The 24,874-nt window shown below is 37.1% G+C and overlaps 1 protein-coding gene across 2 annotated transcripts in view; it reads left to right on the top strand.

Annotated features, from left to right (window-relative positions):
- The window catches only part of IQGAP1 (IQ motif containing GTPase activating protein 1), a 105,263-nt gene that overhangs the window by 19,872 nt on the left and 60,517 nt on the right, over nt 1-24,874 (top strand). Inside the window, exons 3-6 of one of the 2 annotated variants that reach the window (XM_079126790.1) lie at nt 14,089-14,245; nt 16,080-16,157; nt 17,859-17,891; nt 21,104-21,180. In XM_079126790.1, coding sequence (XP_078982916.1) covers nt 14,089-14,245; nt 16,080-16,157; nt 17,859-17,891; nt 21,104-21,180 — 345 coding nt within the window. The remainder of the gene's footprint in view (nt 1-14,088; nt 14,246-16,079; nt 16,158-17,858; nt 17,892-21,103; nt 21,181-24,874) is intronic. The other variant, XM_079126791.1, reaches the window with a different exon arrangement.

Genomic DNA, 24,874 nt, shown 5'->3' with positions numbered 1-24,874 from the left:
ATCACATTTCATTTAACATGCCATTTTGGCCTCCTCCTTCCCTGTAGCTATGGGAGAAATATCTTTCCTCCTAAGACTCAACTTTTATTTGTGGTCCTTCTTATCTTCTAGGGTTCTTTTTCCAATGTGACTTTCCTAACTGTAACATGCATGTTGTTCAACTGTTTCTTTTTAGCATATAAACATTCTCACCCATTCAAGATAATACTCTGTTAATTCTAAACTGTTCTGATTATTGACCCATTTTTCCTTTAAGGAAAACTTTCTGTATTCAATCTTCATTCACATGGGTGTGACTCTTACCTTTCTTTCCCTCTATGAAATTTCTTACCCTGATCTCCATCTGCTTTGCCAGTGGGACTTTTTCAGTACTTACCTCACTTACTGTCTGCTGCATGTGCCACTCTTACCTGTTCAAGTCTCCACCACCCTCACTTTCATTTGCAGTACTGGGGAATGAACCCAGGGCCTCGCACATACTAGGCAAGTGCTCTACCATTGAATTACATTCTCAGCCCTATTTTCCTTCTGTAAGTAGGTATCTTTTTATGCTTTTTGAAGTTTGAACTGTGTATTGAAGTATTGACCTGTGATAATAATTTCAGTTATCATTACTCCAAGAAACTTAACTGGATACCTGCCCTTACTCCAGCTCTGCCCCCTCTATTTATCTTTAGTTTAATTTCTAACAGTGTAAGTGCATTGTACATCTTTTTTTTCCTAATAAGCTCTGAGCCTTCAGTACTATAGATAATCTGTCTGCCTAATACAATCTAAGTAATGGATCTGAAATTAAGCTTTTGATGTATACTTGCTTGTAGAGAGACTCCTCTTGTTCCTCAGGGCTCTAGCAGAGGATTGTCTTTGCAAGGACCTCTGCTCCTGTCTTCCATTTTGTAGAGGATTTACCTCTTTTATAAGAGCTGCTTACAATGACCAGTCTGTATCTGTAGAGACTTAGCTATCATCTAGATTTCACCATTTTTTTTCCACTTAGAATTAAAATATCTTTCATGTTTTATGATGTGCAGTAAAAGAGACAAAGATGGATAGGTAGACAGAATGGACATAATGTTTTGCTAGGCGCTGGATCTCAAGTCTTGATATGGGTGTAAGTTGTTAATCCTAGTAACTGTTAACATTTTAAAAACTTTACTGATGTCTAATTTACATACCACAAAATTCATCTGTTTTTATGTATAATTCAATATGTATTAAATTTATTTGTGCAACACATTACCAAAGTCTAGAGATTAATAAGGTCAGGGACCCTATTGAAATAGGATAATAACTCGACATTCATTTTGACAGCAAGACTTACCTTTACCTAATTCAGCTAGTAATGAAGTGGTTTGCTCAGGGATGGGTCTGTATTAGGTCTAAATAAACACAGACGTTATATTACCTAAGAGAAGAAAAATATTTGTTTTTTTAAATTTATTCCTATAGCTTTTTAAAACATTTTTAATTTTTAGTTGTAGATGGACACAATACCTTTTTTTTTTTTTGCAGTGCTGGGGATTTGAACCCAGGGCCTTGTGCTTGCGAGGCAAGCACTCTACCAACTGAGCTATATCCCCAGCCCACAATACCTTTATTTACTTATTTTTATGTGGTGCTGAGGATTGAACCCCATGCCTCACTTGTGCTAGGCAAACGCTCTACCACTGAGCTACAACCCCAGTCCCCTATAGCTTTTCAAATCAGTTTAATTTATACTTAGAAATTTCTTTTAAAACTGATGCTATCAAGAGTTTTCATTTTGCTGGCATGGCTTGAAATAGAAGCTTTTGTCTTCTCTTGCCTGAATTATTGCAGTAGTTTCTTTAGTGCCTCTTCTTCCCTCACTGGCCCTTCTCCTAATCCATATGGCTAAGAATGACTCAAAAACTCAAAGCTTATGCTTTCCTTCCTGTTTCAAATCCCCAAAGGGTCTGTACATTCTTCCTTGGCCTGACATGTTCTCCCCTGTTACCACCATAAAGTCCCTTCAGGCCTAAATACCATTCTCTCTAGTATGATGATCAAAGACTCATGTGATGAAGATCGAGTACTCTGCCTTTCTTCCTCTAAAGACTCGCACTTTGCACACTATATTGAAATCACTAGGCTCTTTCCAATGCTTAGGTGGTGCTCAGATGTGTCAGTGGTTTAGTAGAATCCCAATTGTGGGAGAGGACAGCCAAATTTGGGAGGTTTTTAGCATAGAGTAACCCTGGGGAATGCGTTGTGGGGTGTGGTAGCAGAGGAGTTGTTCCTGGAGGAACTGAATCTCAGTGGCTTGAAGTAGTCAGTTCCGGCATTGGTATGTTCTCCTTCTGTATTGCAGAGCTGGGAAACCGCTGAAGTCATGTGCTCTGCCAAACTCGTTCAACTGGTTTCCTCTTCACAGACCCCTAATTCAGATTCCCACCCTGATTCTTTTCTACATGTGCCTTTGGCCTGGGCTTGTTTTAAAGCTTACCACAGTAGAGTTCTCAGTATAGTTATTTCTTTGTTTTGCTGAGGCAGAGTGGGTAGGGCAGTTTTTACTCCCTTTGAGAAATGTTATCAGCAGGACAGGGTAGACAGGTATTACATAAATTACTGTGTGTCAGACTCTAAAGGTAGATTTATTTCTGGGGACCTAGCTGTTTTGCACACATTCTCATGTATGCATGCACAGATATATGGTTACCATTGTTTAGAACCTTCTAGTGCTTGGCATATCTCATTTAATCCTCACAACTTTATGAAGTTAGGTATTTCCCTAATACTGAATTATAGACAGGAAATGGAAGGTCAGAGGGGTCAGTTAGATAACGTGTCATTCTTGCTTATTTCTATTTCCTTCCCTCTTTTCTCAGGGAAGAAGTTGGGGTATGTTTCTTTCTGTAGAAACCACCTCTCCTGATCAGAACCTTGCCTTCTTTTGTTTTTCATTCTTGTATTTTAGGTTCCTCTTTACTTGATCTTTTCTTACAGGCTGTGCAAATATGTGCTTCTTCTACAACCACTAAAAACAAGAACGAGACCAAAATACCTTCCCTGGATATGCCACCATTTCAGACTAACCCATTCTCCATTCCCCTAATTTCTCTTCTTCCCTTTTACAGTTTTTTTAGGTGGTATCTTTTATTAACTCCTACACAATTACTTGTTTTTGGTTTGTGAAGCAATTAAGTCAGACTTTTTCCACAATAATGTATGTCAAAGTGACTGACCATAAACTCCAGCCACATTCATCTGAGGGGTGCTCCTGGCAAAAGGTGATTAATTTTACAATTATCATCCACCTTGTAGTGTTTTAGGATAGCCAGCTTAACCTTTTTTCTCATATGCTCATTCTTGGGAGTGGTATAAGACTTCTTCCTTTTTTCAGTACTATCACAGGGTCTCAACATCAGGTAAAGGATGGACTCCTTTTGAATATTGTAGTGGGACAAAGTGCATCTGTCTTCTAGTTCCCTGCCAGCAAAGATCAGCCTTTGCTGATGAGGAGGAATTCCTTCCATATCCTGGGTCTTGGCCTTTAAATTTTCTGTAGTATTTGAAAGTTCAGTCTTGAGCTCTCTTATTGGTCTTCCCAATAAGGTTGTGTGCCCCACCCCCACTCCAGTACTGAGATTTGAATCCAGCGTCTTGTACATGCTAGGCAAGTTCTCTACCTCTGAGCTACATAGAAGCCCTTTTGGTTTTATTTTGAGACAAGATCTCACTAAGTTCCCAGGCTGATCTCAAACTTGCAATCCTCCTGCCTCAGCCTCCAGAGTAGCTATAGTTATAGGGGTACACCAAACTCTGCTTCCCAGGAGGTTTTTGTTTGTTTGTTTTTGTTTTGTTACTGGGGATTGAGTCAAGGTGAATTACCACTGAGCTTTATCCCCAATCCTTTTTATTTATTATTATTTTTATATTTTTGAGACAGGGTCTCTCTTAGTTACTTAGGGTTTCACTAAATTGCTGAGGCTGGCCTCAAACTTGTGATTCTCCTGCCATAGCCTCCTGAGTAGTTGGAATTACAGACATGTGCCACCATGCCCAGCACCACTAAGGTGTCTATGCAACTTTGCATTGTGGTGGCAGTGCTACCTCAGATACTGGAAAACTCTTATGCCCTTCTTAAACTTGAAAAAGAAGACTGTACTTACTGTCTCTCCTTCCCCACGTCTAGTAATTTTTCTACTTATGGTCATTTGTCTAGTTATTGTACTCTGATTCCTCCCTCACCACTCTACTGAAACCCCCCTTACAGAGGTTACAAATAAACTTCTTTATTTGCCACATCTTTTTTTTCTTTTATGTATTTTTTCATATTTCTTCAATTTTATTTAGAGCAAGTCCTGATTCAAAGGATCAATGTGTGTGTGTCCCTTCCTTGAAACCAAGGCCATTTTATTTGCCACATTCTTGTCTGTTACCTGTCTTTCTGCAGCATTCAAAGGTGATGACGTGATGACATCTTTCAGATTCTTGAAATGTTTTCCTTCCTTGATTGCCATTATGTGATTCTCCTTTGACTCTCATTTTACCACAGTGACTCTCATCTGTTAAATGGTGGTGTTCTTTGAGGCACAGTCTTTCATCTCTGGTGTTTTTCTCTACAACTTGTTTCCCTGAGGATCTCATCTCCTTCCAGATTTGAAAATGGTGCCACTTTTCCAACTCAGGTTTCCCTCTTGAGTTTCACACTTATATTTCCAACTGCCTGCAGGATGTTACTACCTGGATGTCCTTTTGGCATTTCAAGCTGAAAGTGTTTCAGACATGAATTTCTCACCCTCTTCTTCTGTGGGTGTCCCCAGTCTTGTTTAATGGCATCATCTTATTTAGTTGTCCATGCTCCAAGTCACCAAGTCAGTCTTTAAAAATAAAGCATTTTCTTTTTCCTTATATAGAAATTTTTGTAATTTTGCTATAGATGGTATGTGGTACCAGATTTTTTTTCCAGAACTGTAAGAATGTGTTTCCCCACACAGTGGATAATATATTACTCTTTTGAAAGCTTTTGGTAATCTGATAGCTGAAGATAGTAATGTTGTTACTTTAATTTGCATGTCTGATTAGTAGCAAGACTGAGACATTTTCATGTGATTATTGTCCATTTTTTTCTTCTTTTATGAGTTGTCTGTTTCTAGACCATTTTTTAAGGAAAACTTTTGTCATTTTATTTATGACAGGGTTTATTTTATATTATTTATTTATTTATTTATTTTTCGGAGCTGGGAATTGGACTCAGGGCCTTATGCCAAGTAGGCAAGTGCTCTACCACTGAGCCATATCCCCAGTTCATCTTTATTTATTTCGAGTGTTTAAAAATGTACTAAGGTATAAAGGTTATGGGAGTTTGTTAGCTCTTTGTTGTATGTTACATTTTTTCCCCTTCAGTTTCTTTTCCTTGCCTTTTATTTATTTAATTAATTATTTGTTTTTTGTGGTAATGAGAATTGAACCAGGGTCTTCCTCTTGCTAGGCAAGGGCTCTACCACTGCGCTGCATCCCTAGTTCAGTTTCTTTAGAAGTTTTAATTTTTTAAAAATTGCTTTAGTTGGATGCAGTGGTGCATGCCTGTAATCCCAGTTGCTGGGAAGGCAAAGTCCACCTCAGCAATTTAGTGAGCCCCTAATCAACTCAGCAAGACCTTGTCTCTAAATAAACTATAAAAAAGGACTGGAGATATGGCTCAGTGATTAAGTGCCCCTGGATTCAATCCCCAGTACCACCCCTCCACCCCCCCAAAAAACAAGAACAACAACAACAATAAAACTTACCTTACAGAAATGTAATACTTTGTATAGTCAATTTATTTTATTTATTTTTTGGGAGGGAGGTAACCAGGAATTGAACTCAGGGACACTCAACCACTGAGGTACATCCCCAGCCCTATTTTGTATTTTATTTAGAGATAGTGTCTCACTGAGTTGTTTAGTGCCTTGCTTTTGCTGAGGTTGGCTTTGAACTCGTGATCCTCCCAAGCTGGTGGGATTATAGGTGTGTGCTATCATGCCTGGCATTTATCTTTTTCTTTCTGATTTCTGCCTCTGTAGTCTTGTTTAATAAATTTCTTTCCCACAACTATTCACATATACAAATACACACTTCTGCATATTTAAATCTTGAATCCACTTAGTGCTCATGTTAATTGCAGAATGTGAGATCAATAGCTAGCTAAACCCCCATACCTTTCCAATTATTTATGAAACCATTTTCCTCATTTCCTTCCCTCTTCTCCACCTGACAGATTGTCAGTTGGAGTGAATTCTACCTTTGTAATTGTTCCTTATCCTTTTTGCTGTCCCTGTAGTTGCCTCAAAGACCTTATTATTTTTTTATTTTAGTTTCTGAAATATTGCATAATATTTCTCCCTTGAACCTGTCTTCCATGTTCCTGTCCTAGTTAAACTTCTAATTCTCGGATCTGACCAGGCCACTAATCTGCTAGAAAACTTCTGGTGGATCCTACTGCCTGCAGGATAAAATACTGATAGTTCAGATAAATCTTTACCTAGTCCCCTACTGTAGTGATTTGTCATTCCCAGAGTATACTGTTTGCTTTCATAATTTTTTGCACTTTGTTTATGCTGTTATTGTCTTAGATGTCTCCTTTCCCCATTTTAAAATCTGTCTAAATGCAGTTTATCTTGCAAAGTCAAGTTCAAATATCACCTCCTATCATAGCTAGTTGTTTAAGAATCTCTGCTCCCAGTGAGTATATTCCTTAAAGATAGGGGCTGCTGTTTAACACATTACTTCACTGATAAGTGTTGCACAGAGGAATCAGAAATGTTTCCTGAATGAATATGTAACTGTCACTGGATAATATTTTTGGAAAATTGATTTAAAATATTTATAAACAAAACTTTATAAAAATAGACCAAATATAAAGGGATAATAAGAGTTCTTATGTAATTATATCAAAGATAAGCTTTTGTTTAGGCACTCATTTTTCATATTAATTCTGTCAACTTGACCTATTAATAGGCCTCTCTCTCTCAGTGCTTGTTAGAGTGAGGGTTGTCAATGCTGTCTTGTACTGTGTTGTGGGATACCTCAGGAACCCTGCTTTAGAGCCTGAGCTTTTGTTATTGAGTGTTCTATATAGTTAGTAACTGTTATTATTTTTAAAGCAGGTGGCATATTGTAGCAATTGAGAGTATGGGCTTTTATATCAAACCAACTTAGGTTCAAGGTTAAGCTTACTAGTTGAGTAATCTTGGACAGGTTATTTTACTTTTTGAAGCCCAGTTTTCTTATCTGTAAAATAAGAATGATACTTATAATGTTGTTGCAAAGATCAGATGAGATAATGTGTATATTTAGCATCATATCTTCTACATAGCGTTAGATTTTGTATATATTTATTTACTTATTTGTTCTGGGGATCAAATTCAGAATCTTATGCTAGGTAAGTGCTTTACCACTGAACTATGTACCTGGCCCTTTTTATTTTATTTGGAGAACAGAGTCCCCCTAAGCATACCAGGCTGACTCTGAACTTTTGATCCTCCTACCTCAACTACTGCCCTTATAGCTAGGAGATATGTGCCACTGTGCCAGCTAAAACATATTTTTTTGAAGTTTTATTTATGTTGGAAAGGAACTGTTCAGATATTACTCTTTTCTTGTTCAGTAGTTGTTTCAGATCTTATATCACTTTAAAAAATAATTTGCATTTGAGTTAGATTTGCTCAAACACTTTTGGGGTTAAACTCAAGGAGGAGAAAATGTTGAGTGCTTATATCCTTCCTGAGAAGAACTAAGAACCCTACTCTCCACTTTCTTCAGAAGTATGAGTTCTGCACCATGCTCTATTTCTGGCAGTGAGTGAGAGTTGTGATCACATGTAAGTGTTCTGAAGTCACCACTTTGTATGATATTCTGAGAACTTTTTTTTTTTGGAGGTGGGTAGGTATTGAAGATTCAACTCAGAGGTACTTTACCACTGAGCTACTTCCCCAGCCCTTTTTATGTGTGTGTGTGTGTGTGTGTGTGTGTTTGGGTTTTTTTTTGCAATGTAGGGGATTGAACCCAAGACCTTGTGCTTGCAAGGCAAGGACTCTACCAACAGAGCTCTATCCCCAACCCCCTTTTTATGTTTTTGATTTTTAAGACAGGGTCTCACTAAGTTGCTTAAATTCCTCGCTAAATTGCTGAGGCTGGCTTCAAACTTGTGATCCTCCTGCCTTAGCCTCCTGGTAGCTGGGATTACAGGTGTCTACCACAGAACCTGACTACAAATGAGGGTTTTTTTGCGGTGCTGGAGATCGAACCCAGGGCCTGTGCTTGTAAGGCAAGCACTTAACCAACTGAGCTATCTCCCCAGCCCCAAATGAGGTTTTAATATAGAATTGTAGCAGCTCTGTATTTGGAAAAAATAAGAGGTTCTGTTGAGTGGAAAAGCATAACAAAATAATTTAATCTGAGGCTTTGTTTGTGATTCTGGAGTGCTTAGAATGAAGAAGGTGATAGCCCCCTTCCATTTTGGCTAGTAGGACCATACTCGGAACATGGGCTCAGTCAGAGAATGTTCAGAGATGAGTGAGAAAGATGTGAGGTTCAGGGAGTCATGTCCTATAGTCCTGGTAGTGCCAGGTAAACATTTGAGCATCAGGTATTTTTTTAAGTACATTGTATGTGTTCTCTTTAATCCTCCTAAACATTGTGTTGGGAAATGCTATTATTATTTATGAAGAGTACTTGAAGGAACTGAAATTATTGTACATAACAAAAGTATCTGCATGTGTCTCTTATAGGAGGAGGAAAGGGACAGATACTGTTTTAGTAGCCAACCAAGCACTGTACTATCTTTTGCTTCACTTGCAATGTTATTCTCATCAACAAACCTATTTGAAAGGTGTTGTTATCCTCTTTTAACAAATGAAGAAATGTGTTAGATGGCTTGCTGTCTTGATAGGTGCCAGAGACAGAATATAAATCTAGATCTTTATAAGTTTATGGCCAATGCTAGTCACATTATATCTTTGTTCCATGTTTTCTTGCTCCAGAAGGGATCTTAGGGTGACAGTGTTGAACCGTGCTAGATAACAGAAATTTTCTGGCTACTAGAATTCAGAACTGAAATAAATTACATTGAATGTTTGAATTCCTGTTAGTGGCAATGTTTAGACTTAGCCCGATTTATGACTGGGCTGAGATGTTTTGGGAACATTTCAGGTATCAAAGTGAGGAGGGTGGGGAGGCAGGATGAGAGTGGAGGAGTTGAGGTAGGCTAGAAGATCTATAATGGGCCTTCTAATCTTGAGATTCTGTGAGTATTGCTGGGACAGTTAAATGAGAGAATTGGTTAAAAAAAAAAAAAAAGCTGGGCTGGCCAATGATTTTTTTTTTCTTTTGTGCAGAGATTCATTTTTAAGTATATTTGTAAAACTTAATTTAAATGCTTTAGATTTATAAGAAGGTTTTAGTGGGTTCATAGTTAAGCTACAGTGGTTAAGTGAACTGAATGTGGAGCAATACCAGCCTTTTTCTGCATAGGTTATCTGAAACTTTGTTCCATTTATTCAACCCTGTGGAACTCAGCCTGTTAAGGACTTTGGATAATTTAGTAAGAGTGACACTGGCATGGTGAGAAGGTTTCTAAAAGAGGAATCTGTCTTCTTCTCTTTTTGGTGGGGGGTACTGGGGATTGAACTCAGGGGCACTCCGACCACTGAGCCACATCCCCAGCCCTGTTTTGTATCTTATTTAGAGATAGGGTCTCACTGAGTTGCTTAGCACCTTGCTGTTGCTGAGGCTGTCTTGAACTCTTGATTCTCCTGCCTTAGCCTCCAGAGTCACTGGGAGCCACTGGGATTATAGGTGCATGCCACAACGCTGGTTGGTGAGGAATCTGTCTTCTTATTCCACCTTTGCCATTTAACTAGCAACTAGCCTTACATAAACCTCATTCTTATTCATAAATGAGATTGTGCAAATGAGGTACAGCCTTGGAGTAGGCTTTTGGGCAGAAAAAAATTTTTTTTAAATCTTAATAATTTATATTTATATGTATTTCTTAATACTGGAGGGCCTCACACACACTAAGTATGTGCTCTACCACTGAGTTTACACTGCCCTCCCTCTCCCAAGGAATTAATTCTAAATATACACAAAGATACCTTTCTACACAAAGATATCCCCTGCAATATTAATTATTTAGTGGTTCAAAACATTTGTGAATGACATAAATGGCCAATAAGGTGACTGATTAAGCACTTGGTGGAATTTTAAAAAAATATTTTAAAATTGTTGATGGTCCTTTATTTTATTCATTTATTAATATGTGGTGCTGAGAATTGAACCCAGTGCCTCACACATGTGAGGCAAGCACTCTACCACTGAGTCACAACCCCAGCCCTAGTGGAATTTTTATGTAATTTAAAAGTCTTCAGAAACTAGATAATAACATGGGAAATATTCATACAATTTTGAGAAATGTTAAATAATTTTCTTTAATGGGTAGGTATTATATTTAAAAACAAAAATGAAGAAACAAAACCAAAGGGATTTACCCTAGAAATTCATTTGGTTCCTGGCTCTTGTACTTTGTGATTCTGTGATTCAGATAATATTAATGTTATAGAATATGGCACCCTACTTTTTCTAATCATTCCATCCTGATTTAACTTGTTTTATTCTTCTAAACAACCCAGGTGGTACTCCATAGTGAGGCACTGATACTGGAGGGTGAACCACACTTACGGTGACTTACAGAGGCCAGCTTCTGTATTTTGCCTATTTATTCTAGCTTTCTTCCTCTGCTTATCTACTTCCATCAGATCATAGTTCTAATCTTATTTTTATGTGACATGCAAAGAATTCTCTCTGTAGAAAAACTTATAAATCAAACCATTAATCTGAACTATTTTATAGCAGTCAGATTAGGGAAGGCAAAGATAAAAGATTGTTGGCGATGTCAGTAAAGTCCCTTTTAAAAATATTAATCTGGTAATTTCAGAGAAGAGAAGAACCTATCTCCTACGTCCCCAACCATTTTTGTTCTTTTATTTTGAGATGGGTGTCTCTTAAGTTGCTGAGGGTCTCACTGGTAACTCTGGTAACTGGCTCTGATTCAAGACAAAAATAACTATTGTGCTTTTTATCCATAGTCTTCCCTACATAGTCTCCTCATTTTAAGAAGAAAATAAGTAATTTTTTCTTTGTCCTTTTATATGCTAGAGGGCTGTTTTTGGCTTAGATTATCATTCAGGTTAATGGAAACCTGAATTCAATTATCCCTTGAGACTTGGGGTTGCCAGCAGTTGTTTACCAGAATGATTTTATCCATACCCTTTTTAGCAGTAAAATATTGGAAATAAAATTATACGATGTGTTCTTAGATTACAGCTGTTTTTCATACCAACAGCTGCCATTGTTTTAACGTTGCCCTTCTGGTCTTTAGGCTCTTGCAGAGGGATAGTTCAGATTTTTTAGCTGTTGCAAATTGGTATATAGTTTAATTACTCTGGCAGCTCCTCTGGAAAATTTGTCCCCCCCACCCTTTCTGACATTTGGGTATAGGAAACAACTAGAAAATTCTCTGTTTCATTCACATATCTATCCAGCCTTCATTAAAGCACCTACAATGTAGCCAGCTTCAGCAACTTAGTGATACTTTATCCCAGAATTAAAATGACTAAGCCAAGGATGGGGTCGGGGGGTATAACGTGCACCTTTGTAATCCTAGCTACCAGGAGGCTGAGGCAGAAGGATCACAGGTTCAAAGCCAACCTCAGCAATTTAGCAAGGCCTTAAGCAACTTAGTGAGATCCTGTGTCAAAATAAATAGAAAGGGCTGGGAATGTGGCTCAATGTTGGTGCCCCTGGGTGAAATCACTGGTACCCCCCAAAAAAAAACTTACCTGCCATGTTTCAGGCAGTATGCTAGCTGCTTTAAGGGTTAAATAGATTTGAAAATAAAATTGAGTAACTGTCCTATAAAATTTGAGAGAAGTAAGGAAATTGTTGCTTTTTTTTTTTAAGATTTTGAACAGTTTTCTCAATTTGAAAAGGTGGAATTAATAAAAGAAATTGAATTCTGAATTTAATGTAACAACTTATAAAAGTATGATGAATTCATATTCTGTAGTCCTATGATTTTATTAATATGAAGAATATGTAAAACATAAATGCAATAATAAATGCATTTACAAGTTATTCGACTAGTATTTCTATTGGTTCATTGGTGTTTTACAAATTTTTGTGGAGGAGTGTATATTGCATGTTCAAATGTTTCTTTCAGTTTTATTTGCTTATAATTTAAACTTCAGAGCTGGGGATATATGTGGGTCAGTGGTAGAGAGTGCTTGCCTACTAATCCCCACTGCAAAAACAAAAACAAAAAAAATCCATGTATCAGTAAACACAAATGTTTTGTTTTTATGTGGCAATAAATCTTTTTTTTTTTTTTTTTTTTTTTTTTGGTCGTTTTTGTTTTTGTTTTTTTGCTGGAGATTGAACCCAGGGCTTGCCACATGCTAGGCAAGCATTCTACCATTGAGCTATATCCTAGGCCCCTTGATTTTTTTTTATTTGGCTTTCAAAGTTTTATTATATTGATCCAAGAGACCAAAGTCAAAACGTAGTGTCTTGGAAACATTTTTCCTAGTATGGTGATGAATGTGAGGATAATATCAACCTTGTAAAATTTGAATGGAATGGTTTTTTAAATTAGGGGTTCTTAATCTGGGTTTCATAAAGTCAATGAAGTCTCTGAGATTATTTGTAAAATTTAAGTATATAAACATTTTTCTGCAGAACAGTCTATAGCTTTCCTCAGACATTCAGGGGATAATGTGGCCCAAAAAGTGATTAGAAAACATTGCTGTAAAGGATTTAGTTACCTATATTTCTTTTGGTAGAAAATAGATAGGTGCACCTAACTTCCTTTGTTTTTGTTTTGTGGTGCTGGGGACTGAACCCAGGGCCTTGTGCATGCAAGGCAAGCACTTTACCAACTGAGCTATATCCCCAGCCCTTCCTTTGTTTTATCTTAGGCTTTTCTTAATATCCAAGGGGAAAAGATAAAGTTTTCATTTCCTTTCCTCTTTACAACCTTTTTTTTCTGCCTTTAAAATCACCTTCAAGAATTATTTATTGCTTATGTAGGAATTTTTTTTCCAGCATTTTAGCTAATTGTCTGTTTTGATAATCCTTAAACCACCTTAAAACCTGAACTGAGAAGTTCACTGAATTCTGAAACCAGAAAAGAATGTAAGCAACTGGTAGAAGATTTTGAAGAGTTTGGGTGATTTCAATCATTTTTTTTTTTTTTAAGGACTTCCTCAAAGAGTAACTTAAGGGTTCAGGAAAGAGTCTGCCATTCATGAGACAGTCAGGATGTGGGGAGTCAGTTGGCTCTATTGGTGTGGCAGGGGTGAAAGTAGAGAAGATGGCCTTGATGATCAAGCATTTCCTAAATTCTCTGCCTCACAGATTTTTTCTTTTTCTTTTGGTACTGGGGATTAAACCCAGGGTCACTTTACCACTGAGCTGAATCCTCAGCCGTCCCTACCCCGCGCCACCGCCGCCCCCCCCCCCCGCCCTTTTTTTCTTTTAATTTGAGAAAGGGTCTTGCTAAACTTAAACTGCTGAGGCTAACCTGGAACTTGTGATCCTCCTCTCTCAGCCACCAGAGTTGCTATCTACTGTACCTGGCTCTGCCTCAGATCTGAGTGGTTCAGAACATGGCTCTTTGTGGAAATGGATATTAAAAAAGTATTGCTAGGGTCTGGGGTTGTAGCTCAGTGCTAGAGTGCTTGCCTAGCATATGTGAGGCACTAGGTTCCATTCTCAACTCCACATATAAATAAATAAAAACAAAGGTCCATTGACAGCTAAAAAAATATTTACTAAAAAAAAAAGAGTGTTGCTGGGACTGAGTGTGTAGCTGAGTGGCAGATCTCTTGCCTAGCAAGGTTTGTGTGAGGCCCTGGGTTCAGACTCTAGCACTGCAAAAAACAAACAAACAAACAAACAAACAAACAACAAAACCAGAGTGTTGCTATACTGAATTTAAACTTCAGGGAAAATGGAAGTTAAGCTTAGACTTTCTTAAAGACTTCTGACTTGTCCTCTCTTTTTTCATGTGCTCTCCTGTTTTTTGTGCAGGTGGATGGAAGCATGCCTAGGGGAGGATCTGCCACCTACCACAGAACTGGAGGAAGGGCTTCGGAATGGGGTCTACCTTGCCAAATTAGGAAACTTCTTCTCTCCGAAAGTTGTGTCCCTGAAAAAAATCTACGATAGAGAGCAGACCAGATACAAGGTAAATTCTTCTTTGCTGGTGTTTAGATTGTTCTGTAAAGTTGAGAAAGAAGGCTAGCGAACTTTATTCTGTATGAGAGCTATTGAGGAATATATGTAAAATGAGTTTGCTTCAATAGAGTATGGCCTTTAAAATACCTGGCAGAATGGAGAAAATAGTGCAAAGAAAATATATAGTAGTAAAAGAACGTTGTCTCTGTGTTTCTGTTAAAATTCTCTTTTTGGTGCTGGGAATTGAACCTTTGTTTTCACTCATGCTGGGCAAGCACTGTACCACTGAGCTATATACCCTGCCCCAATAGAATTCTTATGTTATTGCTGTGTGACCAGAAATTTTCATAATCCTAATCCTAGATTGAAATTTTTCTTTTCTTAGAGGAAGTAACTAAGGGAATTACTCTTACTTATTTATTTAGGTACCAGGGATTGAACCCAGGGGCACTTAACCACTGAGCCATATCTCTAACCCTTTTTAAGAAAAAAAAAATTATTTTTTGAGACAGGACCTTGTTTAGGTGGTGAGCCTGGCTTTGAACTTGCAATCCTCCTGCCTCAGCCTCCCTTGCTGCTGGTATTACTGTGCCCAGGGGGGAATTACTCTTTAAATCTAATTTTAACCAAGTGTTGAGATTTAGTGGTAAATAAAAAGCCATAGCAACTTCAGGCAAAAGCATCACTCTGTAATATCAGGTACATGCAAGGTAAAAATGCAAAAGTGACTCAATTTCAGAAAATTTAAATTGATAAAAGGGTTTGATTTCTGTGGCTCAGGGCCCTGAAAAAGACTATTAACTAAACTGAAATGTTGACAAGGACCAAATTTTGTTGTCTACAGAACTAAAGAGACTTTGCCTGTCAGCTCTTATTTGAAAAAGCATGAATATAAAATTGGCAAAGGACAGCATAGGTAAGAGTTAACGTAAGAGTGGTTGACTCTCAGAATCCAGCCAAGCATCATAATGAGCTCAGACCATGGATGGTGTGAAAAGAGGTTTTTATATTTTGTGTTGAAATTCAGGTGAAAACAGAGAAGGTATAGATCCTAAAATAAAATTAATATCTTAAACAGAAACTTCTCTTAGTCAAAAAGCAAAGACAACATGTTGAGTTTTAAGTAAGCAGTTATTCTGAAGACAACTCTGGAGCTGTTCTTTAGACAGAATCCAACAATAATAAAGAAGAGTAGAAACTTTGCAGCAATGATTTTTTTAAAACCATCCTATCTTTGTACCTCTCTTGAAAGTAAATCTTGCTTGAACATAGCAGACATAGGGGCTGGGGATGTATGTAGCTCTATGCTAAAGCACTTGACTAACATACTCACAGCCCTGAGTTCAAACCCCACAACTTCAAAAAGACAAAGACAGAAGTTTAGAAGAGGGTATTTCTATGTGTAGTATGAAAACTCTGATCGATGTATTACAATATTGTCATTTTGTTAGTATCTTCTATTTTTCAGATAACACATTAATTGCTTTATGTACCTTATCTCATAATCTTCTCAATAAACATATAAGGCAGGTGTTATAGAGGGAACCACAGACTGAAGGGGTGAAATGACCTGTTCAATGTCACTGGTCAATATCCATGCCATGAATTGAATCCAGGATCACGAAACTCCAGAACCTGTGTTCTGTCAAGCACACTGTATACAGGATGGTTTTCTGGGTGATTGCTAAGCAAGAGGGGCTGATGTGTAGATTTGACTTCTTGGTATTGGAATGTGAATATAGTGACTTTAAATTTGAGGGGAGCTTATAAACTCTCAGGAAGAAACTTCTGCCAGAAGAGTTTTTATTTAATATTTGCCACTAATGGTCTTTTATTTCTTCTAGGCAACTGGTCTACACTTTAGACACACTGATAATGTGATTCAGTGGTTGAATGCCATGGATGAGATTGGATTGCCTAAGGTAATTTGCCTGATATTCACAGTTCTGTCTGTTGCAGCAAAATAGTTCTCATTCTACCTATAAAATTATCCTCAGGGTGTTTTTTTGTTTGTTTGTTTGTTTGTTTGTTTTGTGGTCCTGGGAATTGAATCCAAGGGTGTTCTGCCATTAACCTACATACCCAGCCCTTTTTATTTTGAGATACCCTCTTACTAAGTTGCTGAGCCTGGCCTTGAACTTTCAATCCTCCTGCCTCAGCCTCATGAGTAGCTGGGGAAATATAGGAATGTGCCACCTTACTGGTGGTTAATTTTTTTTTTTTTAGTGCTAAACTCTCGTTTTTCTTTTTGATTTAGGAAATAGTTTTGTTCTTTTTCTTTTATATTTCTCACACTAGTCTCACCTTACTATAGTGAAATTTCCTATGTTGATTGCTTTTATTACATTAGTTGTACGACTTATATTAAAACTTTTTTTCTGGGGCTGGGGAGATAGCTCAGTTGGTAGAGTGCTTGCTTTGTAAGCACAAGGCCCTGGGTTCGATCCCCAGCACCAAAAAAAAAAAAAAAACTTTTTTTCTTAAATAGAATTCATATACTCTAAGTTTCACCATTTTAAAGTGTACAGATAGTAGTTTTTATTTATTCACAATGTGAAGTTAGGCCAGGTGTCGTGGTGCACATCTGTAATCCCAGTGGCTTGGAAGCCTGAGACAAGGATCACAAGTTCAAGGCCAGCTCAGCAATTTAGCAAGGCCCTAAGCAACTTAGTGAGACCCTGTCTCAAATCAGAAAGAAAAAGGCTTGTGAGTATAGCTCAGTGGTAAAGCACCACTGGGTTAAATATACAGTACCCCAAAAAATAAAATAAAATAAAAACATGTATACATATACATACGTACACACACACACACACACACACACACACACACACACACACACAGAAATATTTCAGAGATGTCATTTTCCAGCTTAACCAAAATCCATGGGTCATTTTATATTTCAAAGTGTCAAGGCAGTATAATGACATTACTCCTGTATCTGTTTTTGGTGATGGTTGTGATTTTGATATAGCAGTGTGCATGTTCTGCATTTTTTCTCAGGAGTTTATTTTTGTGCTGCTTCTAGTGAAATTGCTACCCATTAGATAATCCATAAAGGCCATGTTTTATTGTCACACTTAGAGGCATTGTTAAGCTTGTCTTTGACTTAGGAAGTCTAGTTTTAAGAATTGATTTCCCCTCAAATAATTAGAAAAACACAAAAAGATGTATTTGTAAGGATTTTCCAGCCTGCTTATAATAGAAAAATTGATAGCAAATAATTTGTTCCTTCACTAGGAATACTATTAGTGTTAAAGCCAAGTACGGGTGCCATTAGATATCAGCTTATGTAGACATAGGAACTGTCTTCCACATATTAAGTAGGGAAAGGAAAACCCGTTTAGATTTATAAGAGCTTGTGTCTGGCTAACTCATTTCTGTGTGTTGAAATTAAAGGATGGTTTTTATTTTCATTATACATAGCTGTGGAGTAAATGTAACTAAAGAAAGAATAAGAATAGAAGTGATGTTTGAAGTATCAGAAAGTGGTTAACACTGGGAAATGAGTATTTGATATTTAGTATGCTGCTGAGCTCATTGTTACACTCATATCTGTTGAAATGAGTTAAATCCAGAGCTGAGTCTTTGCAGAAGACTAGCTTTTATCCTCTTTTTGTCAGAGCAGAGTGCTGAAGTTCTCTTCCTTGCCACTGGTATGTTTGAGAATTAGGTTCTACAAATGTCAGGAAATGCAGTGTGTCAGTGTTTACAGCTACTTGGCCTTTATGTGCACCTGTAACTTCCTGTTCCTGTTCCTGTTTTTTATATAGTATATCTCCAGTGGACAGTGACAATTTAACCTCCTGAATGGTACTCAGAGCTTTGTTAATATTTGCTGTTGCTAGTAGTGTTATTACTACACAATGCCTTTTTATTGCTGTAATTTTAATTGTCTTTTTTTGGTTTGTTTTTTGTTTACTAACAGTAGTAACAAACGTAGAGTTCCCGAAAGGCTTTCAGGACAGCATGGTAATCGTGTCTGTAGCCTTGGAATATCTACCTTACATGATGTAGGTCCAGAAGGCTTCTGAGTAACATGCACTAAAAACACTTTAGCCTAAAATTTATTGGCACCCATAAAATAATGTATGATATATAATTTACTATGCATATATAGTGTTTTGGGATGCCTTTCCCAATCTCCTTATAAGTATAGAAAATTGACTCCTATCCTTTCTGATTCTTTTTGGTTGGTATTATTGGCTACCTTCTCCCCAAAATGTTTTCTTTTTTTGGGTGGGGGTTACTGGGGATTGAATTCAGGGGCACTTGATAACTGAGCCACATCACCAGCCCTATTTTGTATTTTATTCAGAGATAGGGTCTCACTGAGTTGCCTAGTGCCTTGCTTTTGCTGAGGCTGGCTTTGAACTCGTGATCCTCCTGCCTCAGCTGCCCGAGCTGCTGGCATTATAAATGTGTGCCACCACACCTAGCCCAGAAATGATTTAAAAAAAAATTTTTTGGGGGGGGGTGCTGGGGATTGAACCCAGGGCCTTGTGCTTGCAAAGTAAGCACTCTACCAACTGAGCTATATCCCCAGACCCTTAAATTGTTTTTAATCTGCCCAACTAGTCTTGATTTCTTGAAATCTTTCACTTTATACAATTCTATCAATGGGCATTCTTCAAGATGCAATGCTTTTTTAAGTTACTTCTCCCCTTTTTTTAAAAAAATAAACTTTTCCTCTTAATTGTTTATTGCTTTGGTACTAGAGATTGAAGCAAGGGGTGCTTTGCCACTGAACTGCATCCCTAGTCCTTTTTATTTTAAGACAGGGTCTTGCTGAGTTGTTTAGGGCCTTGCTAAGTTGCTAAGGCTGGCCTTGAACTTTCAATCATCTTGCCTCAACCTCCCAAGTGACTGGGATTTTAGGAATGTGCCACTGTGCCTGGCTACTTCTCCCATTTTTGTGAGTTCAGTTATTCTGAAGATTTTTTGCTGTAAGAAAAACATGGTACCTTCATTCAGTTGGTTGCTGAACATTTCTCCTTGGACAGCTTTCTATCACCTATAATTCTTCATATCTAAAATTAAACCTTCCTTTTCCCCAAGTAAATGTGCCCTTCTCTATGATAAGTGATACCATGTCATCATTATCACAGTCATCCAGGCTCAGAACCTTGGTGAGATCTTGGTCTAACTAGTCATTTCCAAAACCTTCTTCATTTATGTGAGGTACCTCTTTTATCCATCCACTGTTTTATCTATACAACAACTACCCCCCAAGCCTGCCTCTCCAGCTGTAATCTTTTCAGTATTCAATGTATCCTATGTCCCATCTCCAGTTAGATCTTCCTAAAGCTGTTTTTATCCTTAATTCCGAAGCTAGGTGTCTTCTTTATGTCCTGCTTATCAAGGTCAAATTTGTCTGGCTTTTAAGCTGCTCATAATAATCTGATTCCATCATACCAACCCAGCTTTATTTTTCTGTTACTTTCTAGAAGGTATTCTGTATATTCTTGAAAGTAATGAACTATATTTCTTTACTCACAAATATGGTTATTCTTTATTTATTTATTTATTTATTTTGGTATCTGGAATTGAACCCAGGGTACTTTATCACTGAACTATGCCCCTAGTCCTTTTGTTTTTTATTTTGAGGCAGGGACTCACTACGTTACTGAGGCTGGCCTCTAACTTGTGATCCTTCTGCCTCAGCCTCCTGAGTCATGGGATTATAGGCTTGTGCCACTACACCCAGCTCTGCTTTATTTATTCTTATTGTTTCTCTTGGTTGGGAAATCTTTTGCTATCTATTATGATTAACTCATTAGTTCAGGACTTCATAGTCTATTTTTGTATAGATCTTTATTACTCTCCAGATTCTTTTAGTCAACTCATTATTCAGTCTTTTGCTTTTCCTATCCTCTGTTACCCTTTATTTCTCTAAATCACAGATTGGGTTGTATGGTGCCACATTATGGTGAGAATAGGTCTTGAAATTCAAAGCTATTACTAGTCTAAACCTATGCTATTGCTATCCTACCTTGTTGGTTAACCTATCAAATATAGAGCTTTGTCAGTGACCCTGGCTCTAGATTTGACATTGAATTGGCAGTAACATAGACCTAGCTCCCTGACTTCCTGTGGTTTTTAGTCTGTTGGAGTAGCCATTATAGATAAACACAGGTAACTAGTTAATTGTGGTAAGTGCTACCAGGGAAAAATATTACATCTATGTTAAAAGTTCTTATTTTGACTTACTTAGATAATGCTGCCATTGGTGGAAAAGAAACATTTAAAGTGTTAATTCCCTATGAATGCAATGGACTTAATAAACATTTTGTAAAGAATCAAAAAACAAAAACAACCTATCTTCTACATTCTTATATTCATCCTCTACGTTGGCTACTTCATTTTTCTTTCTACTTCTTCAAAGCATTATATAGCATGTTTCATATTTAATGATTTTTTTTCAATGTCTAAATGTAGTAGTTTGCACAAACTAAAAAGCATGTAGTGTTTGTTGTTGAATTATTAATCTGGGTAGATAGTAACTAAGAAGATCGTGGTCCTTTAACGCTTCATACACTTGCCACTGACTTACACTGAACTAGAACTTGGGTTTCATTTCCCTGTGTCTGGATCTGAAATAACTAAATCACTTCTTACACACCTAATGAAATTCAGTGGGTTGACCAAATAAGGATTTCTGAAATAGTACTTTTCATTCTGCATTGTAGCATTTTATTCCTTGCAGTGCTCATGATGAAATGTTTGTTCAACCTAATGAAGTGATTTGCTGAATGCCAACAATGTTTTCTAATTGTCCATAGTTTTATTTATTTTATTGATGATTGCTAAATGAGTACATGAAACCAGTGGATAGATAGCTTACTCTGCTCCTTTTATTTCCCTCTAGATTTTTTACCCAGAAACCACAGATATCTATGATCGAAAGAACATGCCAAGATGTATTTACTGTATCCATGCACTCAGGTAATTAGATTTTCTTGGTAAAATAAGCAATTTAGTAATGACATCTCACTTAAGTGTGTGTCTTTGTCCATGGTAAGAATGAACACATTTTTCATCAGCTTCAGGATTTTCAAATAGGGGAAAACTGCTAACCTCACAAAATGGTGCGAAACAGCTGTGTTTTTCCAGGGAGTAGAGAGAAGGGATTTGTTTATTCCCATAATAACAGATAATTTTGTTATAAAAACATGGCATAATATTTCATTACTAATATAGTGTCTCCATGAGCTCTGCATTTCATGCGGAGTTTAGTCATCTAGGTCCTTGCCACCATTTGTTCACTCATTAAATAATTTTTATACCAACATAGATATATTAATAGGAACTGAAAGAAATGATTTTTTTCACAGTTTCATGGTAAATAGGGAACATGACTTAATTTCATGTCCCTTGTTCTTGGAATCCACAAGGTACCCAATTGGAAGGAAAAGGTGATATATCTGGAGGGAGATGAAATGGGAAGAGAGGGGGTGCCTGTTGTATACTACAGTAGTGTCGAATAATGTAGTATTTCAGCAGACTTATTTGATGGCCACAGGACTAAAGGAGAAGATGGTAAAAGTGAGTGAGATATGAATGTGAGATTTCTTTGCTTGGATTGCCCTTTTTAGATATCATCTTATGAATGTGCTTAATAAATGTTAATTACATGAATGAATGTATTGTATAATATTGATCTATAAGAAGCCTGTTGTCACTCCATGGGGTGGTACATGCCTGTAATCCCAGCTACTTAGGAGGCTGAGATAGGAGGTTTGCAAGTTTGAGGTCAGCCTAAGCATCTTAGAAAGACCCTGACTCAAATAAAAAGGACTGGAGGTGTAACTCAGTGGTAGAGTGCTTACACAGTATGCTCAAGGCCCTGGGTTCAATCATTGGTGCTACCAAAAAGAAAAACAGAAAAAAGAAAAAAAAGAAAACTATTTTGTAGGTTTTTTTCCTTTCATTTTTATTCTTGGCCATGGAACTTGAACCTAGGACCTTGTGCATGCTAAATACACACTCTATCACTAAGCTACAACTCCAGTCTGTTTACAGTTTCTTGATCACACATATGTGGATATCACTGGAAACAATGTGAAACACACAAAAGAATGAATATAGCTGAGGACTACCACTTATCTTGTGTTGAGAATATGCGTCTGAGCCAAAATCAGATAAATTCCAAGTATTGTGATTAGCTTAGTGTTCTATGAGGTCAGTGTTGATAACTTTTTTTTTTTTTTTTTTTTTTTTTTTTAAATTTGGGACTTTCCAGAAAATGTATACCTCCAGGAGAGCTTTGAGGATGAACTCCTTCCAAAGCAGTATTTTACTGAGAATATTTCACTCCAAGCAATAAGCATACTTTCTGGCATGTGGTGTTTAATGAATCTTAGCTCCTGTTGTCAAGGTTATCATCATGGTCACCATCATCCTTGTCCTCATGGAGAAGAGTGTTCTATACTTAGCTGCAGTCACTTTCTGCATCTCACACCCACTGAGTAGAATTCAGGACAGCTTCACATTTAAATGCAATGACTTTAATTTTTATTTTAATTTTTGTCAATACCCTTATTAAGACTATACCCAAAATGGTTTTCTGAACTTAGCAGATGCAGAGGCTAAATTGGCAGAATTTCTCTCTATTAGTATTGTAGCCAATAATGATAACCAGGGTCCCGGTTTCAATTCTCTGAAATACAGATGAAGAATTAACCATACATTTCTCATGATGAAGTAAAAATGACAAAGGGAGGAAGTCCACTATTGTTTTTTATTTCTCTTGCATATGCTATCTATGCTCGAAAGTCTATACAGAGCACTGTGTTATGGTTTGAGATTTATAGTTTCTTTCCTCTCATATGGTGTTTTTCCTGAAAGTGGGTTGGCAATACCTGATGATATGTAGAAGTGTGTTGAACTTTCAGAGCTTCTTCTTTTACCGTAAGACACAACAGCATTCTAGGCAGGTTTGCACCTCACTGTATTAGAGGTAGCATCACCTCCCTTCGGATCAACAGTGACAAAGAAGCATTATTTCTGCTTTCTTCCTGCCCCCACCCCTTTAAAAGTCATTTTAAAGACATTATTGAAGAGGTGGTCATTGTCCTTCAGTCACACTAAGTTACTTTGAAAGATACATATTATTCTGAATGTATTTGTATACTTTCCATTTTCCCCTGTTTTGCTATTCTGAGAACACAGTTGGGGACCTGGGGGTATGTGATAGCTCAGTGATAGAGCACTTGCTTATCATGCAGGAGGCCTTGGGTTTGGTCCCTAGTATTTCCAAAAAAAGAATTCATTTTGGGGTCAAATAGGCCCATAATCCCTTACCCCAAATTTTAAAAAACCTTAATATTTCTGAAAATTTAGTTTTAGTGCAAGCTCATTTGTTGGCAAAATCTGATAAGGATTAATTGAGGTTATTTAGAATATTTATGAATACTTGTATGTTTCTCTGCAGAAAAGTAATGTGTTTGGTTAGGGGTACTGCCCCAAGGCATCCTGGGGATGTTTTATAATACCATGTACACTCTAGAATCTTTTTAATATTTGAAACATTTCTACATTGAAGCATGACTGGCTCAAAGAATTTAGATAAAGGATTGTGTATGGATTCTGTTTGTTAATCAACTGTGGTAAGAGTTTTTATTAATAATCTTTAAGATTAGCTTATTGATTTCTATGTTATTCTGCATTCAGCAAAGTTAATTGGAATCTAGATTGGCTAACACAGCTTCCTTCTTGCCATTGCTACAAAGTATAACTTAAATAAGGAAAAAGAAAAGAAGTCTAAGCTTAATGACAGACTGACTAGATACAGGTGTCTAAGTCATAGGCATGAGACAGCAGGAGTGAAGGAGGGAAAGCAATGTTCACTATTAGGATTTTTAATTTTCAGGTTTGAAGCTAAGTGCTTTTTATGCTGGGTTAGAGTATCTGAGTGGCCATTATGATTCTATTCATAGCTCCAGTGTTTCCATTAAATACTCTTAATGACTACCTGATAAGTAAGGAAAGGTATAAGAAAGATGGTATCCACACTCCTACTTTTTATATCAGCCAGTGGTATCATTGTACACCTTTAATTTACCATTAAATGTCATTAGAAGTGACAGCTTCTTGAGCTATGAAAGTAATGTCCTTAAATTTTTTAAAATGTGGCAACCACTTTTCTATTTCATAATGGGAATAAAAGGGGAAGAAATTCCTGGAGAATACTCTTACTACTGGGCACGGTGGTGCATACCCGTAGTCCCAGAGACTTGGGAGGCTGAGGCAGGAGAATCATGAGTTCAAAGTCAGCCTCAGCAACTTAGTGAGGCCCTAAGCAACTTAGTGAGACCCTGACTCTAAATAAAATATAAAAAAGGACTTGGGGTCCATAAATAAATAAATAAATAGGGCTAGGGAATGTAGCTCAGTGATAAAACTCCTCTGGGTTCAATCCCCAGTGTAAAAAAAAAAAAAATACATACAGAAAGATTTCATTTTGTGAAACTTTTTTTTTTCTTTCCTTTTTTTGTGGTGGTGCTGGGGATTGAACCCAGGGCCTTGTGTATGCTAGGCAAGCACTCTACCAACTGAGATATATCCCCAACCTTGTTTTTTTTTATTTATTTTTTAATTTAAAGAATAAAGATACATAATATGTACTTTACTTAAAATT

The sequence above is a fragment of the Sciurus vulgaris genome (genome assembly GCF_902686455.1).
Source record: "Sciurus vulgaris genome assembly, chromosome: 2".
Lineage (NCBI taxonomy): Eukaryota > Metazoa > Chordata > Mammalia > Rodentia > Sciuridae > Sciurus > Sciurus vulgaris.
The sequence above is the reverse complement of the archived record's forward strand: the minus strand, read 5'-3'. Positions and strand labels throughout refer to the sequence as shown.